Consider the following 16,133-nt stretch of genomic DNA (forward strand, 5'->3'; position numbering starts at 1 on the left):
GAGTGGAGGTTTGTGGATAGTTGGTGAAAGTTCCTCCGACACTCATTCATGTATGCTGGTCCTTGGTCATGGAGCGCTTTGTAGGTGTGTGTCAGTAGTTTGAATTGACATCTTTTCTGGACAGGGAGCCAGTGGAGGTTCGTCAGTTGATGGGTGATGTGGTCCGTTTGGGCAGGGTGAGGATTAATCTGGCAGCTGCGTTCTATATAATCTGGAGCCTTCTCATGAATTTGGTAGTGGTTCCTGTGTACAGTGCATTGCCGTAGTCCAGACGGCTGGTGCTTAGAGTTTGTGACTGTTTTTCTCGTGCTTATGTTGAGCTGTTTGAAGATTCTTCAGAGTATGCGCAGAGTGTGGAAGCAGACAGGTGACTGTGTAATCTGTCTTTTCATGGTGAGTTTGTCATCCAGGATGATGCTGAGGTTGTGGGTGTGGTTTTTAGGTGTGGGTCTGAGTGCAGTGGGCCACCAGGTGTCGTTCCAGAGGAAGGCATGGTTGACAAAAATCAGCCCTTAGGTCTTGTCTGTGTTCAGCTTTAGACAGTTGTCCTTCATCCAAAGTGCGACATTCTTCATGCAGTTGTGGAAGTTGGTCTTGGTGGTAGTCGGGTCTGCTGAGAGCGAGAGAATGAGCTGGTAGTCATCAACGCAGGATATGATGTTGATATCGTAGGTTCGGATGATGTTGGTTAGAGGTGTCATGTATGTTTGAAAGAGGTTGAGGCTGACGGAAGAACCTTGACGGATGCCGCAGATGGTACTCGCTGGTTCCAAGGTGAATGGAGGTAGGCAGATTCTCAGCGTATGTCCCCTGAGAAATGACTCAATCCATCTGATTGCATCTCCCTTGAACCCGATCTTGTGCAGTCTCTTGAGTGTGCGGTTGGATACAGTATCGAAGGCTGTGGAGAAGTTGAAAAGGATCAAGGCCGCCGATTCTCTTCTTTCGAGCAAGGTGCAAATGTCCGTGGTGGCGAACAGGCGGTCTCAGTGCTGTGGTTGGCGCAGAAACCAGATTGAGAAGTGACTAGCGGGTTGCATTTTTCAAGGTGTTCGGTGAGCTGCTGGTTGATGGCCTTCTCCATGACTTTGGTGGGAAACCGGAGCAGCGAGATGGGGCGGTAATTCTGGTGTTCACTGGGGTCTGCAGAGGGTTTCTTGAGGAGAGGTCTGACTTCTGCATGTTTCCTGCTTTGGAAAAGACGGCTGTGTCAGTGGATGCTTTGAGGATGATAGGGAGTTGGTAGCTGATCTTGTTGCTTCCTAGGTTGAAGAAGCGGTGGGTGCAGGGGTTGGTGGGTGCTCTAGAGTGGATGGAGTTCATGATAGCTGTCGTGTTCGGTGTGGTAATCTGTTCCCATGCGGTGAGCTGTTGGTCGGGGGGAGGTTTCCGTTGGAGTGAGGAGGCTGAGGAGTTCGGTGGGTTGGGGCTCGAAGTTCCTGTAGATGGTCGATATCTAGTTGTGGAAGTGATTCGCAGAATTCCTGTGAGGGAGGGTTCATGTTTTCGTTGCCTGTTGGGCAGGAGAACTCTGACGATGGTGAAGAGTTCCTTGGTGTGGTTGACGCTAGCCTCGATGCGGTTTGCAAGGGCTTCCTTTTTTCGCTTCTTGGAGTCGTTGCTGGTGCTTGTTGAGGGCTGGCTTGAAGGTAGATTTATCTGTATTGTCTGTGCTGGTACACCATCTTCTCTCCAGTTGTTTGCAGCTGCATTTCATTGTGCTGAGTTTCCGGTGTGTACCAGCTGGCTTGTTTGGTGGATCTGTGGGTTTTGGCTGCTTTGATGTGGGCAACTCAGTTGCCGGCATTGGTGATCCAGTTGTTAACTGCTTGCTCCAGGTTGGTTGCGGCGTCGTCTTGATGGTGTTGAGGGCTTCTAACCATTGGGTCTGTGTCAATTTGCTTCAGCTGCGGAAGGAGGTGCTGAGAGGATTGGAGTGGTGCGAGGTGATCCTGTGATGGTGAAGTGGACGAAGCAGAGGTCGGTCCAGGCGAGTTCTGTTGCATGGCTGTATTTGACTCTGTTGCTGGATATGAAGATAGCTTCCAGTGTGTGGGGTCTGTAACCAACTGGGTGAGACCGATGGTGTCCATTCGTTCCAGGAGGTTAACAGAATTCATGTCTGTGGGTTTGTCCAGGGAGAAGTTGAGGTCTCCGAGGAAGATGCAGGGCTTGGATTTGATGGCGAATGGGGTGATGAAGTCTCTGTCCGCGTTGCAGAGGGCTGGTGTGTGGTCCTAGGAGGCTGTAGGCGAGGGTGCCTTTGATGGTTGTTTTATTGTCGGTGTGGAGTTGGGAATTAAGGTGTCCATGATCGGTGTGGTTTCGTTTTCGGTGGTGGTTCAGCAATTGATTCTTTGTGAATGATGGCGATGCCGTCTCCGTGTTTGTTGACGCAGTCCCGGTGTATCCTCATGTAGCAGTTGGGCATTGCAGTGGCGATGCGGGGGGTGGAGGAGCCAAGTCTCTGAGATGAAGGTTACATCAGTGGAGATGGTGTCCCAGACTTCGGTAGCGTGTTTGCAGAGTGATCTGACATTGGTCGGGAGGCATCAGAATGGTCTCGGTCGCTGAAATGACGGGGATTTCTGTGAGGGCAGATAGTCCTAATTTGCAGGTGAAGAGGCAGTGGTGGCAGGTGAATGGTCCTGCTGTGGAGCGAGGAAATGTGAACCAGCAGTTGTCAGCATCTGCGGTGGAACATCTGTGGGTGCCTCGAGGGCCAGGATTCCTGGAGCAGACGCATGCCGCGGCCTCCATTAAGTAGATCCTGGAAGGGGATTGGGCATTGGGGATGCGGGAAGGAGGTAGCTGGAAAACGGTGAAGAATGGCCAAGGAATGGCAAGAACCCAAAAAGAGTTAGGAGGAATTAAAATAAACTAAAGCTGGCTGACAGCAGGCTGCCTAGGACAAACCAGCATAGGGCAGGAGCGGCCCTAGCAGCACTACAGAGGAAGGAGGCTCTGACCGTAGCGAGAGGGTAGCTGGTGGGGACCTGCTCAACCTGGTCACACTGCAGCCTCCCTAAAGTAGGTCACGCGAGAGGCAGGCGCGGGAAGCGTGTGGCTGGAAACCGACGCAGAATAGCAAGAACCCAAAAGGAGTTAAGAGAAATTATATATTAAAATAAACAAACACTGACTGACTGGGCAGGCTTCCTAAGACTGACCAGCACAGGGCAAGAGCAGCCCTAACAGTTAGTCTGCATGTGACCGGTGATCTAGATTTTCTCACCAAGCACAGTACTCTGCAAAGTATTCTTGTGCAGACTTTGATCAGTAAGGTGAATTCTAATTCATCCCGACCAATCCCACGGATCGAGAATTCAAAAGGATTGATGCTTTTGTTAAGCAAATGTTTTCGCTTGCCAGCCTGGTGCTGCATTCCATAAAGGTGGTCTGTTTGGTCGCTATCCACTTGCTACATGGCTAGCAGGATCTTGCCGGTAGTCCTGGAGGACCTTACAGCATCTTTGGCTCAGGCAATCCATGACGGAAAGAACAATGTGAAATAAACTCATCTGTAACAATGCCAGCCTTGAAATTAAAAGTAAATATTTTGTATCGAAAATGGGGACCCTCATGAGATTCAATATTGTGGAAACAAAGTAGAAGTTTCTTTTCTTGGAATGTCTGAGAAATTAATTAGGAACTGTCAACAAGCGTTATAAAGGAAAATAAAGTGGAAGTGGATGGCTCCTATCACACCATAGCTGCTCTGATCCATAAATCTTTAACGGCTCTCCAGAGACACACACAATCTGCACCTCAGGTCACTGTGCCAGTTGCTGAATACTGATCAGGCGAAGATGTAAAATTCCCCAAGTTTGTCCTTTGCTCACTGTATGAGCTACAGTCGTTCAAGAATTTTGTAAGGCCCTCGAAGTTAAAATCACAATTACTTTTACTGGTATGGGATTAATCAGTTTGATCACACATATAAATTATTGTTTCTTTAAAGGCCCTGTCTGACTGAGAGATGATTTTAGTGATTCTTTACAGGAGGGTAGTAGGAACCAGTGTTGCGCTCTACAGATGCCTGGATGAGGTCAACTAGATTTTCTGGTGCTGTGCAGGCATTACTGATGGAAAGGCCCTTTCATGGGTCTCGTCCCTTCAGGGAAAAGACTGACTCTGCACTGGAATGGGGTAAGAATAGTAGAGTCCCAGCACGTTCCTTGAGGTTTTTGTCTCCCATAGAGCAATTTCCCTAACAGTTCCATAAATTTAGGGGCTATTCAAGGTTGCTAGCCTTTAAGCAGTGAAATCCAGTGTTTGATGCAGTAGACAGCCAGTCATTTCAAGGCTGCGGACGTAGAACTGGTGGACATCCCACAGGCCAGCAGAGGCTTTAGCTCTGCCAACTCCTCTTCTACTGCTACAACTTGCAAGAAGCTGCTTAGCGGCTTACACCTGATTGGTGGTGGCCAGGATTCAGTTCTTTTTCCCAGAATGGCAATCCATCATGTCCGACAGATGGGTCTAGCAGATCTTTCATAAAGGCTATGCCCTACCTTTCATTTCCGCCCCACCCTACATTCCTCCTGCAACAGAACACATTTTGCCTTTGTCGAGCCTGCTGCAGGAAGTACACCTCTAATTCTCGAGGCCAAAAAAGGATCTGAGCTTCAGGCCTTTCCTTGTCCGTCAACTCATGTACACCTTCCTGCGGAAGGAGTAGGACAAATTCATAATGCTCGCACTGATTCAGATCATACCTGCTCTGGACTCGGGAGGCTAGATGTGTCCTTGGACGTGCAGGAGATGTATTTTCATACCCTTGTTCTGCAGTCTCACAGGTGTTGTCTGTGATTCAGAGTGGGCCAGAATCAATTTGAATTTGCTGTGCTCCCCTACTGGCTTACTTCTGCTCCTTGTTTGCTCTCAAAAGTGTTTGGCAGGGGTTGATGTGCAACTGCAGAGGTTGGGAGTGCCTATAAACCTGTACCTCAGCAGCTGGTTGCTGAAGGTGGGCTCGGGCAGTCCGCCATACGCCACCTCCGAACAACAGCAAAACTTCAAATATTGTTGGGGTGCACCATAAATGACCTGAAGTTCCACCTGATCCCCTCACAGAGGTTTCTATTTATTTTGTATTGTCTGGAGACAGTGAGGTTCAAGGCTTTTCCTGGTGGAGGTCGTTGAATGCCAGCAATATCAAAAGCTTTGCACGTCGGATTTTCTACAAGAACACTAGTTAGGAGATGCATTTTGGTTTGAATGGTACAAGGGACTCCTGTACACCTCCCCCCCGCCGCCCCCCCACAACCTGTCCTCCTCAGAGTTTTGAAGAAGATCAAGAACGAATGGGGCCAAGGAGCCCTCCGATCAAGTTACCACTTTGAGAGGGCCTCCTATCTCAGCAACAGGGCTGGATCCTCCACCTGATCCTCCGCAACATTCACCTCCATGCGTGGATATTGAACGGCAGCAATTACTTTCATTCTCACTGCCAAACACACTTCCATGAAATCTATCTACGCTGGGTGCTGGGGAAAATTTGTAACCTGGTGTGGTACCTATAACATTGTTCCCTTACAAGCAAAGCTGGCGAACAACCTTTTGTTTGGTTTGTCTGTAGCCTAGTAGGGCCATGAGGTGGCCACTATAAACGTTATGCGTTGGACCTTTTGGCCAGACCAACCTTTCTTGTTAAAATCACCGGTTGTGATGAGGTCTATTAAAGGTTTAACACGTTTACCTCCAACCCATTTGTGAATACCCAAAGGCACCTTAACTTGGTCCTGACATTTATCATGTGTGCACACTTTAAGCCTATTCATGGTTGTTCACTAAACTCAAAAAACTTTCTTCCATATTATGATTGTCAGCTCGTCGCATGAGTGAACTGCCGGCACTTTTAATACTAACGCCCTACTCCACCTTCCTCCCAGCTAAACTGGTGCTGAGGACTCAGGCATCCTTTTCGACTTAAGCCTTTCATGTCAGGCAATCAATTACTCCCCCATGGCCTTCGTAAGGTGAGAAGAGGCTTCATTGCTTCAACCCCAAAGGAACGTTGAATTCTACACTGATCTTACCAAGGCCCATCAAGTGGATGATATGCTTTTCAAGAGGTTTTCTGGAGAAAAGAGGGGGAAGACTGTCCAGAAAAGGACCCTGTCTGCATGAAGATCTGCCGGGCACTGGCCATGTAACAGTACCTGGAAGGTCTGAGAGCCCATTCTGTCAGGGCCACGGCTGTTTGCACTGTATAGGTGCAGAGGGTGCCCGCCCTAGAGATCTGCCGAGCTGCAACATGAGCATTGTTGTGTGCGCTTATGAAGTACTACTGCCTTGGAGGGAAGGACGTTTTACCAGCTTGGTTCTGCAAGTCCTTTTTTATGTCAAAATCTTTTTATTGCAGTTTGAAAAGGTAACCACTTGTGAAACTCATTGCAGCAATACAGAAAACCAAGAGCAACAAGTAGCTAAAAATAAAACACTGCTTTCCCGCAAGTACTCGGCAAGGTCTGATCCATATCCATATACAGATACCAATGACCTCTTAGACGATCTGATTAGTGAACCAACAATATAATACTGGATGTATGTGTGCCACATTTACTCAAGTTCACAGTGTATCATAAAACCTAAGTAACTGGCCAAAACAAAAGAATCCTGTGACTTATGGCTAATGCGCACTGAGAATAAGAGGAGGTTAATGGGCAGGGAGGAGCAGAGACATAAGGGGAAGGGGGCAGTGGAGCATGCACCCCATCCGCCCCAGGCTAGGGCAGGCAGAGAAGCCAGATACAGGAGGTCCGGGCGTCCCAGAGGCACCATGGGGCCCGGCGCCTAAGTTTGGAAGAGATGCAGCATCTGCAGTCGGGGACCACAGGCAAAGTGCAGCAGCCACTCCAACAGGTAGGCTACCAGCGGGCTCCAAATGTAGTCAAACCCTGTCTGGGTATCTGCCATCATGTCTGCCATGCGCTCCAGCGCCAAAGCTCGCCACAACCAGGCATGCCATTGGGAAAGTGAGAGGGGCTCGGCCTTCCATGCTGCTGCCACTGCCATTTTGGCCACCCCCTAGGCGGCCACATGATGGAGCGATTTCGGAATCCCCCCCCTCCCAGTTTGGTGTTTCAGACAGGGATCACGCACCCCAAAGAGGACATGTTCCAGAGACTCAGAAATTGGGTAACCAAGGATCTTTCTGATCTGGGCAAAGATTCCCTCCAAAAGGGTTGGATGGAAGGGCAATCCCACCTGATATAGCCAAAATCGCCCAGCAGACCACAGCCACGCCAGCAATCAAAAAATAATCAACGACTGAACAGCGTTCATATAAATAGATAGGTAGAGCCGCTAGTTCGATTTTTTGATATCTTGATTTTCCCCTATTGCTCTACCTCCATCCTTTCAGGGGTTTCCCTATTACCTAGTGGTTGTCACAGCCACGCCAGCACCTATCTGAAGTATCTGGGAAGAGGGTGTGGAGCTTTTGAGGATATAGGTACCAGTCATACATTAGTTTGTAATGGTCATCTCGAAGATGCATGGATCTATTGAATGTCCCAATATCTTTATAAAGCGAACCCCATTGTTTCTCAGTCAGGGGCGTCTCTAGGATGGTGTCCCAAAAGACCATGTATGTTGATGGCGGCAGGGACCCTGATGTAAGCAAAAGTGATAGAGAAATGATATGCACCCCATCGACGTGCCCCCAGATTGCACAAAGCGCTCTATGGGGAGTAGGTCTTGAGCCGCAGTGAGTCGCATCTTGGGTTGGAGCAGCAATGGAGGTAGTGGTATTTTTCTGTCACTGAGAGTTTAAAAGCTGCTACACAGCCCTCAAATGTATGTAGTTCACCTCAGACAAAGATATTTGACACCATCAGGCGGCTTCCCTCCTTCAATTTATCAAATGGACACTCTATTTGGACTGGGGTAAAGCCCAAGCTTAAATGGATGGGGGTGTAAGGGTATGGGAATGTTGTTAAGGATAAAGGCTTTATGACCTCATCCCAAGTGTGAAGCTTGGGAGGCGAAGGGGTGCTAAGGTAGGCAATTTTTGGTCTATCCTGCTTTGGCTGCCAAATGAGATCCCAGATGTTTCTGCCCACCACCCTCTGGTCCATGTGGAGCTAGTGTCTGTCCGAGGCCCTGAGGGACCACTCTGAAATGACTCATAGTTGGGCAGCCCTGTAGTAGAGGATAAAATCCGCAGGGCAAACCGACCTGCAAGTCAGGGTGTGGATAGTACTCGGGTCGCCAGCCAGGCCCTCTGACCTTGCCAAACTAACTTTGTCGTCATCGACTTCAGTTCAGCAAACAATACCCTGTCTATTTTGCCTATCTAGTTAATGTATGCAGAGCCCCACTTCTTGAAGTCCGCCCTAAGTTGTCGTAACAAGGGGGAAAATTGGCTTTGTATAAGTCTAGTGGGTTGGGTGTGATTTTGATACACAGGTAGGGGATTTCCTTATGGGCACATTTAAATGGCTATGAAGCTGCTATTGCAGTCTTTTCCCCAGAGGGACCGTTAAGGTAAGAAGGATTTTGAAAGGTTAACTTTGGAGCCTGCCACCTTCTCAAACGTGGTAAGCTCGGACTGGATCACGAAGAGTGAAGTATGGGGTTCCGAGAAGGTTAGAAGGACATCGTCCGCAAATAGGTATATCTTATCATCTGGTCCGAATTTAATCCCATCGATCTCCGGGTTGGCCCTAATACGCGCCACAGGGGGCTTTATGCATAGCGCAAAAAGCATGGGCGCTAAGGGGCGGCCGTGGAAGTCTTTTTAGGTTTCGCCTCGCCGAAAGCTGCGCAGCAGACTTTCGCGCAGAGCGAACACTTTTGAGACGAGTATGGTGCCTTTGTCACGCCTCTCACTTCCATTGGCTAGCTCCATAAATGGAGGCTAGCCATTGGAAGTGAGATCTGTCCGTCATGGTCCGAGGCGATTCGTGGGCGTTCCTGCGATCTTTTTTTCATCCTGCCCCTTTTATCACGTCATGCGGCTGTGGCCGTGTGTTTTTTTTTTTATGTAAAGCTTTGTTTTCGCCATTTCGGAAGTGTCCTTTGCAGGGGTGGGTTGCGCGATGTCCCGCTGTCCGTTCCCGCCCCCTCCCGCTGTCCGTGTGCCCGTTAACCCGCCCCCCTCCCACTCTCGTACCAGCGACCAAACATGCAGTGACAGTCTAAATGTGTTTACAGAGCGGTGCACACACCCTCGGGCCCTGCGCTGCAGTGAATGTGTTTACAGAGGGGTGCACACATGGTCTCCGCGCTAGCGTGAATGCTTTTAGAGAGGGGTGCACACTGCAGCCTCTGGGTATGTGCTCGCGTAAATGTGTTTTGGGAGGATCCCGCACAGCCTGGGTCTCTGTGCAGCACACCACTTGTCTCGTTGCTTCTTTTTATGTATCTATGTAGATTGCTGCGCACAAACACTGGCTCTAGCTACTGTGAACGCCCCGCAGAGACGCAGCGCAGCCATTCTCGTGACTTAAGGGCTGGAACGGCCGACTCTGAAGCTGGGGATCCGCGTTCGAGTCTTGGCAGCCTTGACATCCTGTGTTTCTGGACAAATCACTTTATCTACCCCTGCCTAAAAATGAATGTGTCCGTCCGTAATGCAACTGGTGCTCGCGTACAGCGCACTGATACTTTCGGGTCGAGTTTGCGCTATATAGAACGGCAAAATAATCACAATGTGTACTTGTGTGCATAGTACAACCCTGCTCACCGCTTTTGTGGATGTCCATGATGACATGTCCGGCAGGTTTTCTATGTCTGCATTTTGCTCACACATAGATATGCCTCTTTCGTCTGCACCAGCCTATCAATGATGTGTGGTCATTTCTACATCACCTCGAACACCACCCCTCCCGAGTGTCATCTACCACGACCCCCTAAGCCTCTTTCACCCATCCCTTCACTCTTGTCTCGGCTCTATACTTGCCAAACCTTCATTCCAAGATGCCTTCCAGTTACCCCAATCTCTCAGTCCACCTCCCCTTCATTTCCTCCTCCCTGCCTGTCTCTCCTGAGTCCGTCTTCTCCTCTGGTGCCCCTTCTTCCCACCATCAGTTCACGACCCTTCTCCTCACCTACCCCTCCATCACTCCACACAGACCCCCGCTGCATCCCGTCTGTTATTCAGCTCCAGCCCCTGCCGAGCCTCAGCCAGGCTCCCTTCCAACCCTCTCATCCTATCCTTCTCACATCTCCTTCACTTCGTCCCTCCTTCTCTCCACTACCCGGTTTCACTCAGCCATTCTTCCCTCTGCAGCCAGCTTGCCGGCCCCCTTCCTTCAGCTCTCCTGCCGTTTCTTCTCTTCATCTCCTCTCTCGTCTCCCCCCTTCCATTCCGGCCCCTTCCCTTCGTACCCACTTCCTACGACCCTCCCTATCCCTACACCCAATAACTCTATCCCTCCCTCGTCCTTGTATACCACGTCCACCATCCGTCCTTGGCGCCCCACCCCCCTCGTCCCTCCTTCACCCCATCTTTTTGCCCGCCATCCCCCATTCACAGCATAATCTGAAAAAGTGTGGGCAGAAGGTGAGGTGGGGAGCTAGAAGGGGGAAGGAAGGGAGAGAATTGGGTGCTAGAAAAGTTTACGCTATATAAAACTGCATTAAGTAAAATAAATACTTGCACCCATTCACAGCATAATCTGAAAAAGTGTGGGCAGAAGGTGAGGTGGGAAGCTAGAAGGGGGAAGGAAGGGAGAGAATCTGGTGCTAGAAAAACTCGAGGAAGATTACTTCATATAATGTTTTACACATCGTTTTATTTTATTTTATGTTAATTGTAATGGATCTTTGTGCAGAGTGCAGAGTGAGTGTGTAGAGTGCAGAGTAGTGAGTGTGCAGAGTAGTGAGTGCACAGTAGTGAGTGTGCAGACTAGTGAGTGCAGAGTGTGAGTGCAGAGTGTGAGTGCAGAGTGTGGAGTGCAGAGTAGAGAGTGCAGAGTAGAGAGTGCAGAGTAGAGAGTGCAGAGTAGAGAGTGCAGAGTAGAGAGTGCAGAGTAGAGAGTGCAGAGTAGAGAGTGCAGAGTAGAGAGTGCAGAGTAGAGAGTGCAGAGTAGAGAGGGATGAGTGCAGAGTACAGAGTAGAGAGTGCAGAGTAGAGAGTGATGAGTGCAGAGTAGAGAGTGATGAGTGCAGAGTAGTGAGTGCAGAGTAGTGAGTGCAGAGTAGTGAGTGCAGAGTGCAGAGTAGTGAGTGCAGAGTGCAGAGGAGTGCAAGGGAGTGCAGAGTGCTGAGGAGTGCAAGGGAGTGCAGAGTGCTGAGGAGTGCAAGGGAGTGCAGAGTGCTAGGGAGTGCAGAGTGACTGCAGAGTGCTAGGGAGTGCAGAGTGACTGCAGAGTGCTAGGGAGTGCAGAGTGACTGCAGAGTGCTAGGGAGTGCAGAGTGACTGCAGAGTGCTAGGGAGTGCAGAGTGACTAGGGGGTGCAGAGTGCTAGGGAGTGCTAGGGAGTGCTAGAGAGTGCAGAGTGACTGCAGAGTGCTAGGGACTGCAGAGTGACTGCTAGGGACTGCAGAGTGACTGCTAGGGACTGCAGAGTGACTGCAGAGTGACTGCAGAGTGACTGCAGAGTGACTGCTAGGGAGTGCAGAGTGACTGCAGAGTGACTGCAGAGTGACTGCAGAGTGACTGCAGAGTGACTGCAGAGTGACTGCAGAGTGACTGCAGAGTGACTGCTAGGGAGTGCAGAGTGACTGCAGAATGCTAGGGAGTGCAGAGTGACTGCAGAATGCTAGGGAGTGCAGAGTGACTGCAGAATGCTAGGGAGTGCAGAGTGACTGCAGAGTGACTGCAGAGATTAAGCTAATGGCAATGTAAATGACAATGCCATTTATTTATCTGTTTTCAAAACCAACACATAAATACAAATTTTGTCATTTACAATGCCAATAGCTCCAACTTTTCCAAAGGCGAAACCATTGCATTGTAAATGCTTGTTTTAGTATGAGTCCACCGTTCAGACCCTCCGCCTTTGGTTGGTACTGCTTTGGTATCTATTCTAAGGGGAGGAATCTGCAGGTGGCACTATACATCAGAAGTTACTTCCCTTTGATAATGCTTTTTCTGGTGGATACTCTATCCTACCACAGAGTACTATTTCCTCTACAACCTACCCTTTCTGTGGAGTGGATTCTTTTTAATCTCGAAAAGGATCCCAAGTTAGTGATCTGCACAATGTGACCAAAAAAGAAACGTTCTCAGGGCACAGAAAGGGAGACTGACGTCAGCTTGCAGGGGTTGAGTTTATATGCTGCTCCACTTTGCCAATTTCTGGGCGAAGTGGAGTCGGCGTAGAGCCACACAGCGCCATCTGTTGGTGCGTGGGAGCATTGCTGGGAAATTCTCCATATCCAAAGGAGGATTTTCTAAAGTGAGAACCCTTCAGTTCGAGTATCCCCCGCAGGAGCGTTCCCGAAGGTAAGTAACTTGTTCAACTATTTCTTCTTCCGAAATGTACGATGCGTTGTCTGCCTAATAACAGAAAAATGCATTTCACACTTTTAATTCAGTGTCAGAGACTCTTTAGGTCTTGTAGTATGCAGTCACAAAATCCATCAGGTGATGTGGTATTTACTTACATGTCTAATTTAGGCAAGGGCCCAGGTTAAACACTGTAAGCTTTAGGAACCATTCTTTGGCCTACTTACAACTTGCCCTATGGAGCAACCTTTTTGTTAACATTCTGTAGTCTACATTGCATGCATGTGGTAAAGGCATACATATGCTGACAAATCAGTTTCTATACTTGCACTAATTATAACAAATGTAAGAATATTAAAGAAAGATTTATACTAATGTGTGGGTTTTACTGTACATTCCATTTGTCTTCCTTTTGATGGTTTATAACCACTCGTACTTCTGTCTGTTTACTATGAGAATGTGTTCCTGTGTAATAAAGACTGCCTTTTTTAAATACTATTTACAGTCGGATGCTGGTTGGGAGGAGTACTACGATTACATCTTTCCCGAAGATGCTGCCAATCAACCGAATCTCAAGTTGCTTGCAATGGCCAAATTGTGGAAGAAACAACAACAGCATGACTCCGATGCTTCAGAGGAAGAGCCAGATGCAGAAACAGAGGATGTGGAGTCCTGATTATCAATCTCTGCAACTTTATTTGTACATTACCAATGATGGACTAAGTTTGGCTGATCATCTTTTGCGTTTGTAAATAGAGATGTTTTTTATAAATGTGACTAAGGTGCTTCATGGGCTTTGTCTCTTCTTTTCCATTTAAGAATCACCATACTTGTGTTTGGGCTGTATAGCACGTTGGTCAAATTAGCAGTTCCAAAAATATTCTGTGAAAAGTGAGGATTGGTTTCCTTCCTGTTAGCAAAGATAATTTATTCAGAAACTCAAAATATATCAATATTTCACTCTAATCAGTTATAAATGTTTCAGCCCTTCTTGTCAAGTTTTTCAAAAGCATGTCCTCATCACTTGATCTAAAGAAAGCATAGGTATTTATGTATTATGTGTGTAAAATAATTTGTGAATAATGCTGTATAGTTTAATATAGTAACACTGACCGCAAATAATGAAGCAGGATATCTCGACCCTCACTGTTCCAAATTTGCAGGTGGGCGAGCCAGAAAATCTAGAGCTGAGCCAAGCCATTGTTTTTAATTTCACTTTGAGCCAACAAATGAGTTGGTTGAAGGACCACTTTCAGGTTAAAAATGTAAAGGAAGCACTATCAAAATACAAACCATACAAAGCGTCAAGCAGTCCTGTTAATGATCGAGGGACTTTTGTTTATTACATTGCAAAATGTTTTTGAACAGGTAACATATCTTTTGTTTTATGTATAAATAGCTTCACCGGCAGTTTTTGCTTTTACAAACGTTACCTTCCCAATTGTTTTTCTAAGACAGAATACTAATTGTTTTTCTAAGACAGAATACTAGAACTTATTGAACGATGTTTGACTTTGTAGCTTAAGAATGCTCAAATCATCACCTTAATTTATAAAGGTAAAAAATAAAGGGAGATGTGCATTATCTTTTCGTAAACATCTGTGGGTCATTCTATCTTTAGTCCACTCACAAACTAGGAACGAATACACATGAATGTGTTTCACAGAATAGGCTTTCATAATTGTTGTTTAATTTTGATGAGAAGATAATCAATGCAGGTCACTTAACCATAACATGTAATTGTTTTCTGCGGTTCCAAAATGAACAGCAGGACCTTGTAGTTGTTCGGTTTTTGAGAACAGTATTTTTTGTATTACCTAGCTCATATCAAGGGATTGTTCGGCATTTAAGAACGATTTCTTTTCTGCCAATAGATATAAAGAAAGTAAATGGATTGGCATGTCTGATATTTTGAAAACTTCTCCATGTCGTGATTATGTCTCCTAAGTTTGTTATGCACTACTAAGGTTCTCAAACGTTCCTGTAAAACTTTTGCATGAAACATGCATTACGTCTAAAGGCTGTCATTATATTTCAGTTTCTTACATGGGGCTCGAAGATTCTCAAAGCCTTATGTTTATCTAAATAGACCTAAGGTATGCAAATCAATAGTTTAGGAATGGAAATTCACGTTTTGTAATTCCAAAACGTGAATTACACTCGCAGAGTGATTTACTCACCAGTATGAGGCCCAGATATGTCAGCATGGACGATTTCTCAGGGTTCTCGTTTCCTGCATTACCACTTTTCCGATGGTGGTTTAGAGAGACCAGCCTCTGGGAAGTTTTGGTACATATTGAAACCATTCCACTGATTACTTTCCATACAGACTTGGTGTGAGGTGCCATATTTTGAAGGCGTGTTATTCCTTTGATTCCTCTCTTTTTGTATTTGCATGTGGTGGTCACTCTCCAAATCTTCTTTAGGCGCTTCCTTCATTTGTAGTTATCTTACAGTCGTTTGGGTTTTGCTCAGTCTTAAAAAAAAAAATCAAACAATGCCTTTCCTGTAGTCTCCAGCAAGAACGTGTATTACTTTGTCGTCATAAACATGAAGAGCCTCTGGAGCCGAGACATATAAATCCCTTGGTGGTTGGGACTTAGAGACCTACGAGCCACACCTTGTGAGATTCTGGTGTGCGAGAGCATACTCCTTTGATGCCTCACCTTTTTCTTATGTCCACTCTTTCTCTCCTCTCACTTTTAAGTTTGTATGAGCTGAGAAATACTTATGGTTCAGTAAACCATGTCTCCTCTTTGAGCTTTTCCTCTGAATCTAACATAAAGCATAAAGTAGTCCAATTGTGCACACTCCTTTTATGTAGGTATTGAAAGTGAGTTTATTCACAATTGTCCAAGACAAATAAAATGCATACCATATTTAAACACTCAACCACACTTCATTGTAAGGTAGATCTTTTCCCTCTTCCATGCTCCATTCATAGTGAACCTCTCTGACCTACCGCATTGTCCATCTTTTTCAGTTTTTCCTTATCCGGTTTTGTCTGACTTTGTGGTGGGTTCGGGTTTTCAAGTGTATTAGAGCAGGAAATTTATGTTTTCTAGAGGTATTGAATGTAGAAGCTGAGAGGATTAGCAGCTTGTGCTGGGTGGGAGATACTCCCGAATTATCGCTGCCTGATTCTACTTGCAGCCTCTCACCCATATCCCCCGAATGGACCATTCATGGTCGGGTGGCTAGCAGCTCCAACTTCCTAGAGGAGATTTGGCTAAATGTCATTGCCAGCCTTTGTTTGTGTGTGCAGTTTTCCATCTGATGTACAGAGAAGGAAATACGAACACTTACAGGGTCATAAGTGAATTCAGTGCAGGAAATTCACTGTGGCACCTGCCCAGCAGATGAACCTGTGTGCTAAATTATTGTTCTTTCCCAGACAGTTGTGAAAGCAGCTGTTGTTCTTTAATACAATTTCCTTACATAGACTTGCATTGTACTAATTATCATGCTCCTCCACTGTCTGACATTGCATCCATAGAGAGCCCAGGGCTCTCTTCTTTGTACGAAACTTGTGTTGAAAGTCCCCCTTGGTTGAGGAGTACGCTGCATAAGAAGTGTTGCTGTGAAATCATTTTCCTCTTTTAAGATCCTCTATGTGAAGAATTTTTGATAGGAAACGTTTACACTGTGAAAGATATAGTCATCACAGCAGCAGTTCTTATTCTGGAAGTGGGGAGGTTAGTGAAATGGAACAAACAGAACAATATAAACC

At 46.9% G+C, this 16,133-nt stretch overlaps 1 protein-coding gene across 1 annotated transcript in view; it reads left to right on the forward strand.

Moving 5' to 3' along the window:
* The window catches only part of CRNKL1 (crooked neck pre-mRNA splicing factor 1), a 187,370-nt gene extending 173,383 nt beyond the window's left edge, over window positions 1–13,987 (forward strand). The window contains exon 14 of the mRNA XM_078649338.1: window positions 12,909–13,987. Within this exon, the coding sequence (XP_078505464.1) occupies window positions 12,909–13,079 (171 nt within the window). The 3' untranslated portion in view covers window positions 13,080–13,987. The remainder of the gene's footprint in view (window positions 1–12,908) is intronic.
* The last annotated feature ends 2,146 nt before the right edge of the window (window positions 13,988–16,133 follow it).

Source organism: Lissotriton helveticus, chromosome 6 (assembly GCF_964261635.1).
Source record: "Lissotriton helveticus chromosome 6, aLisHel1.1, whole genome shotgun sequence".
NCBI lineage: Eukaryota > Metazoa > Chordata > Amphibia > Caudata > Salamandridae > Lissotriton > Lissotriton helveticus.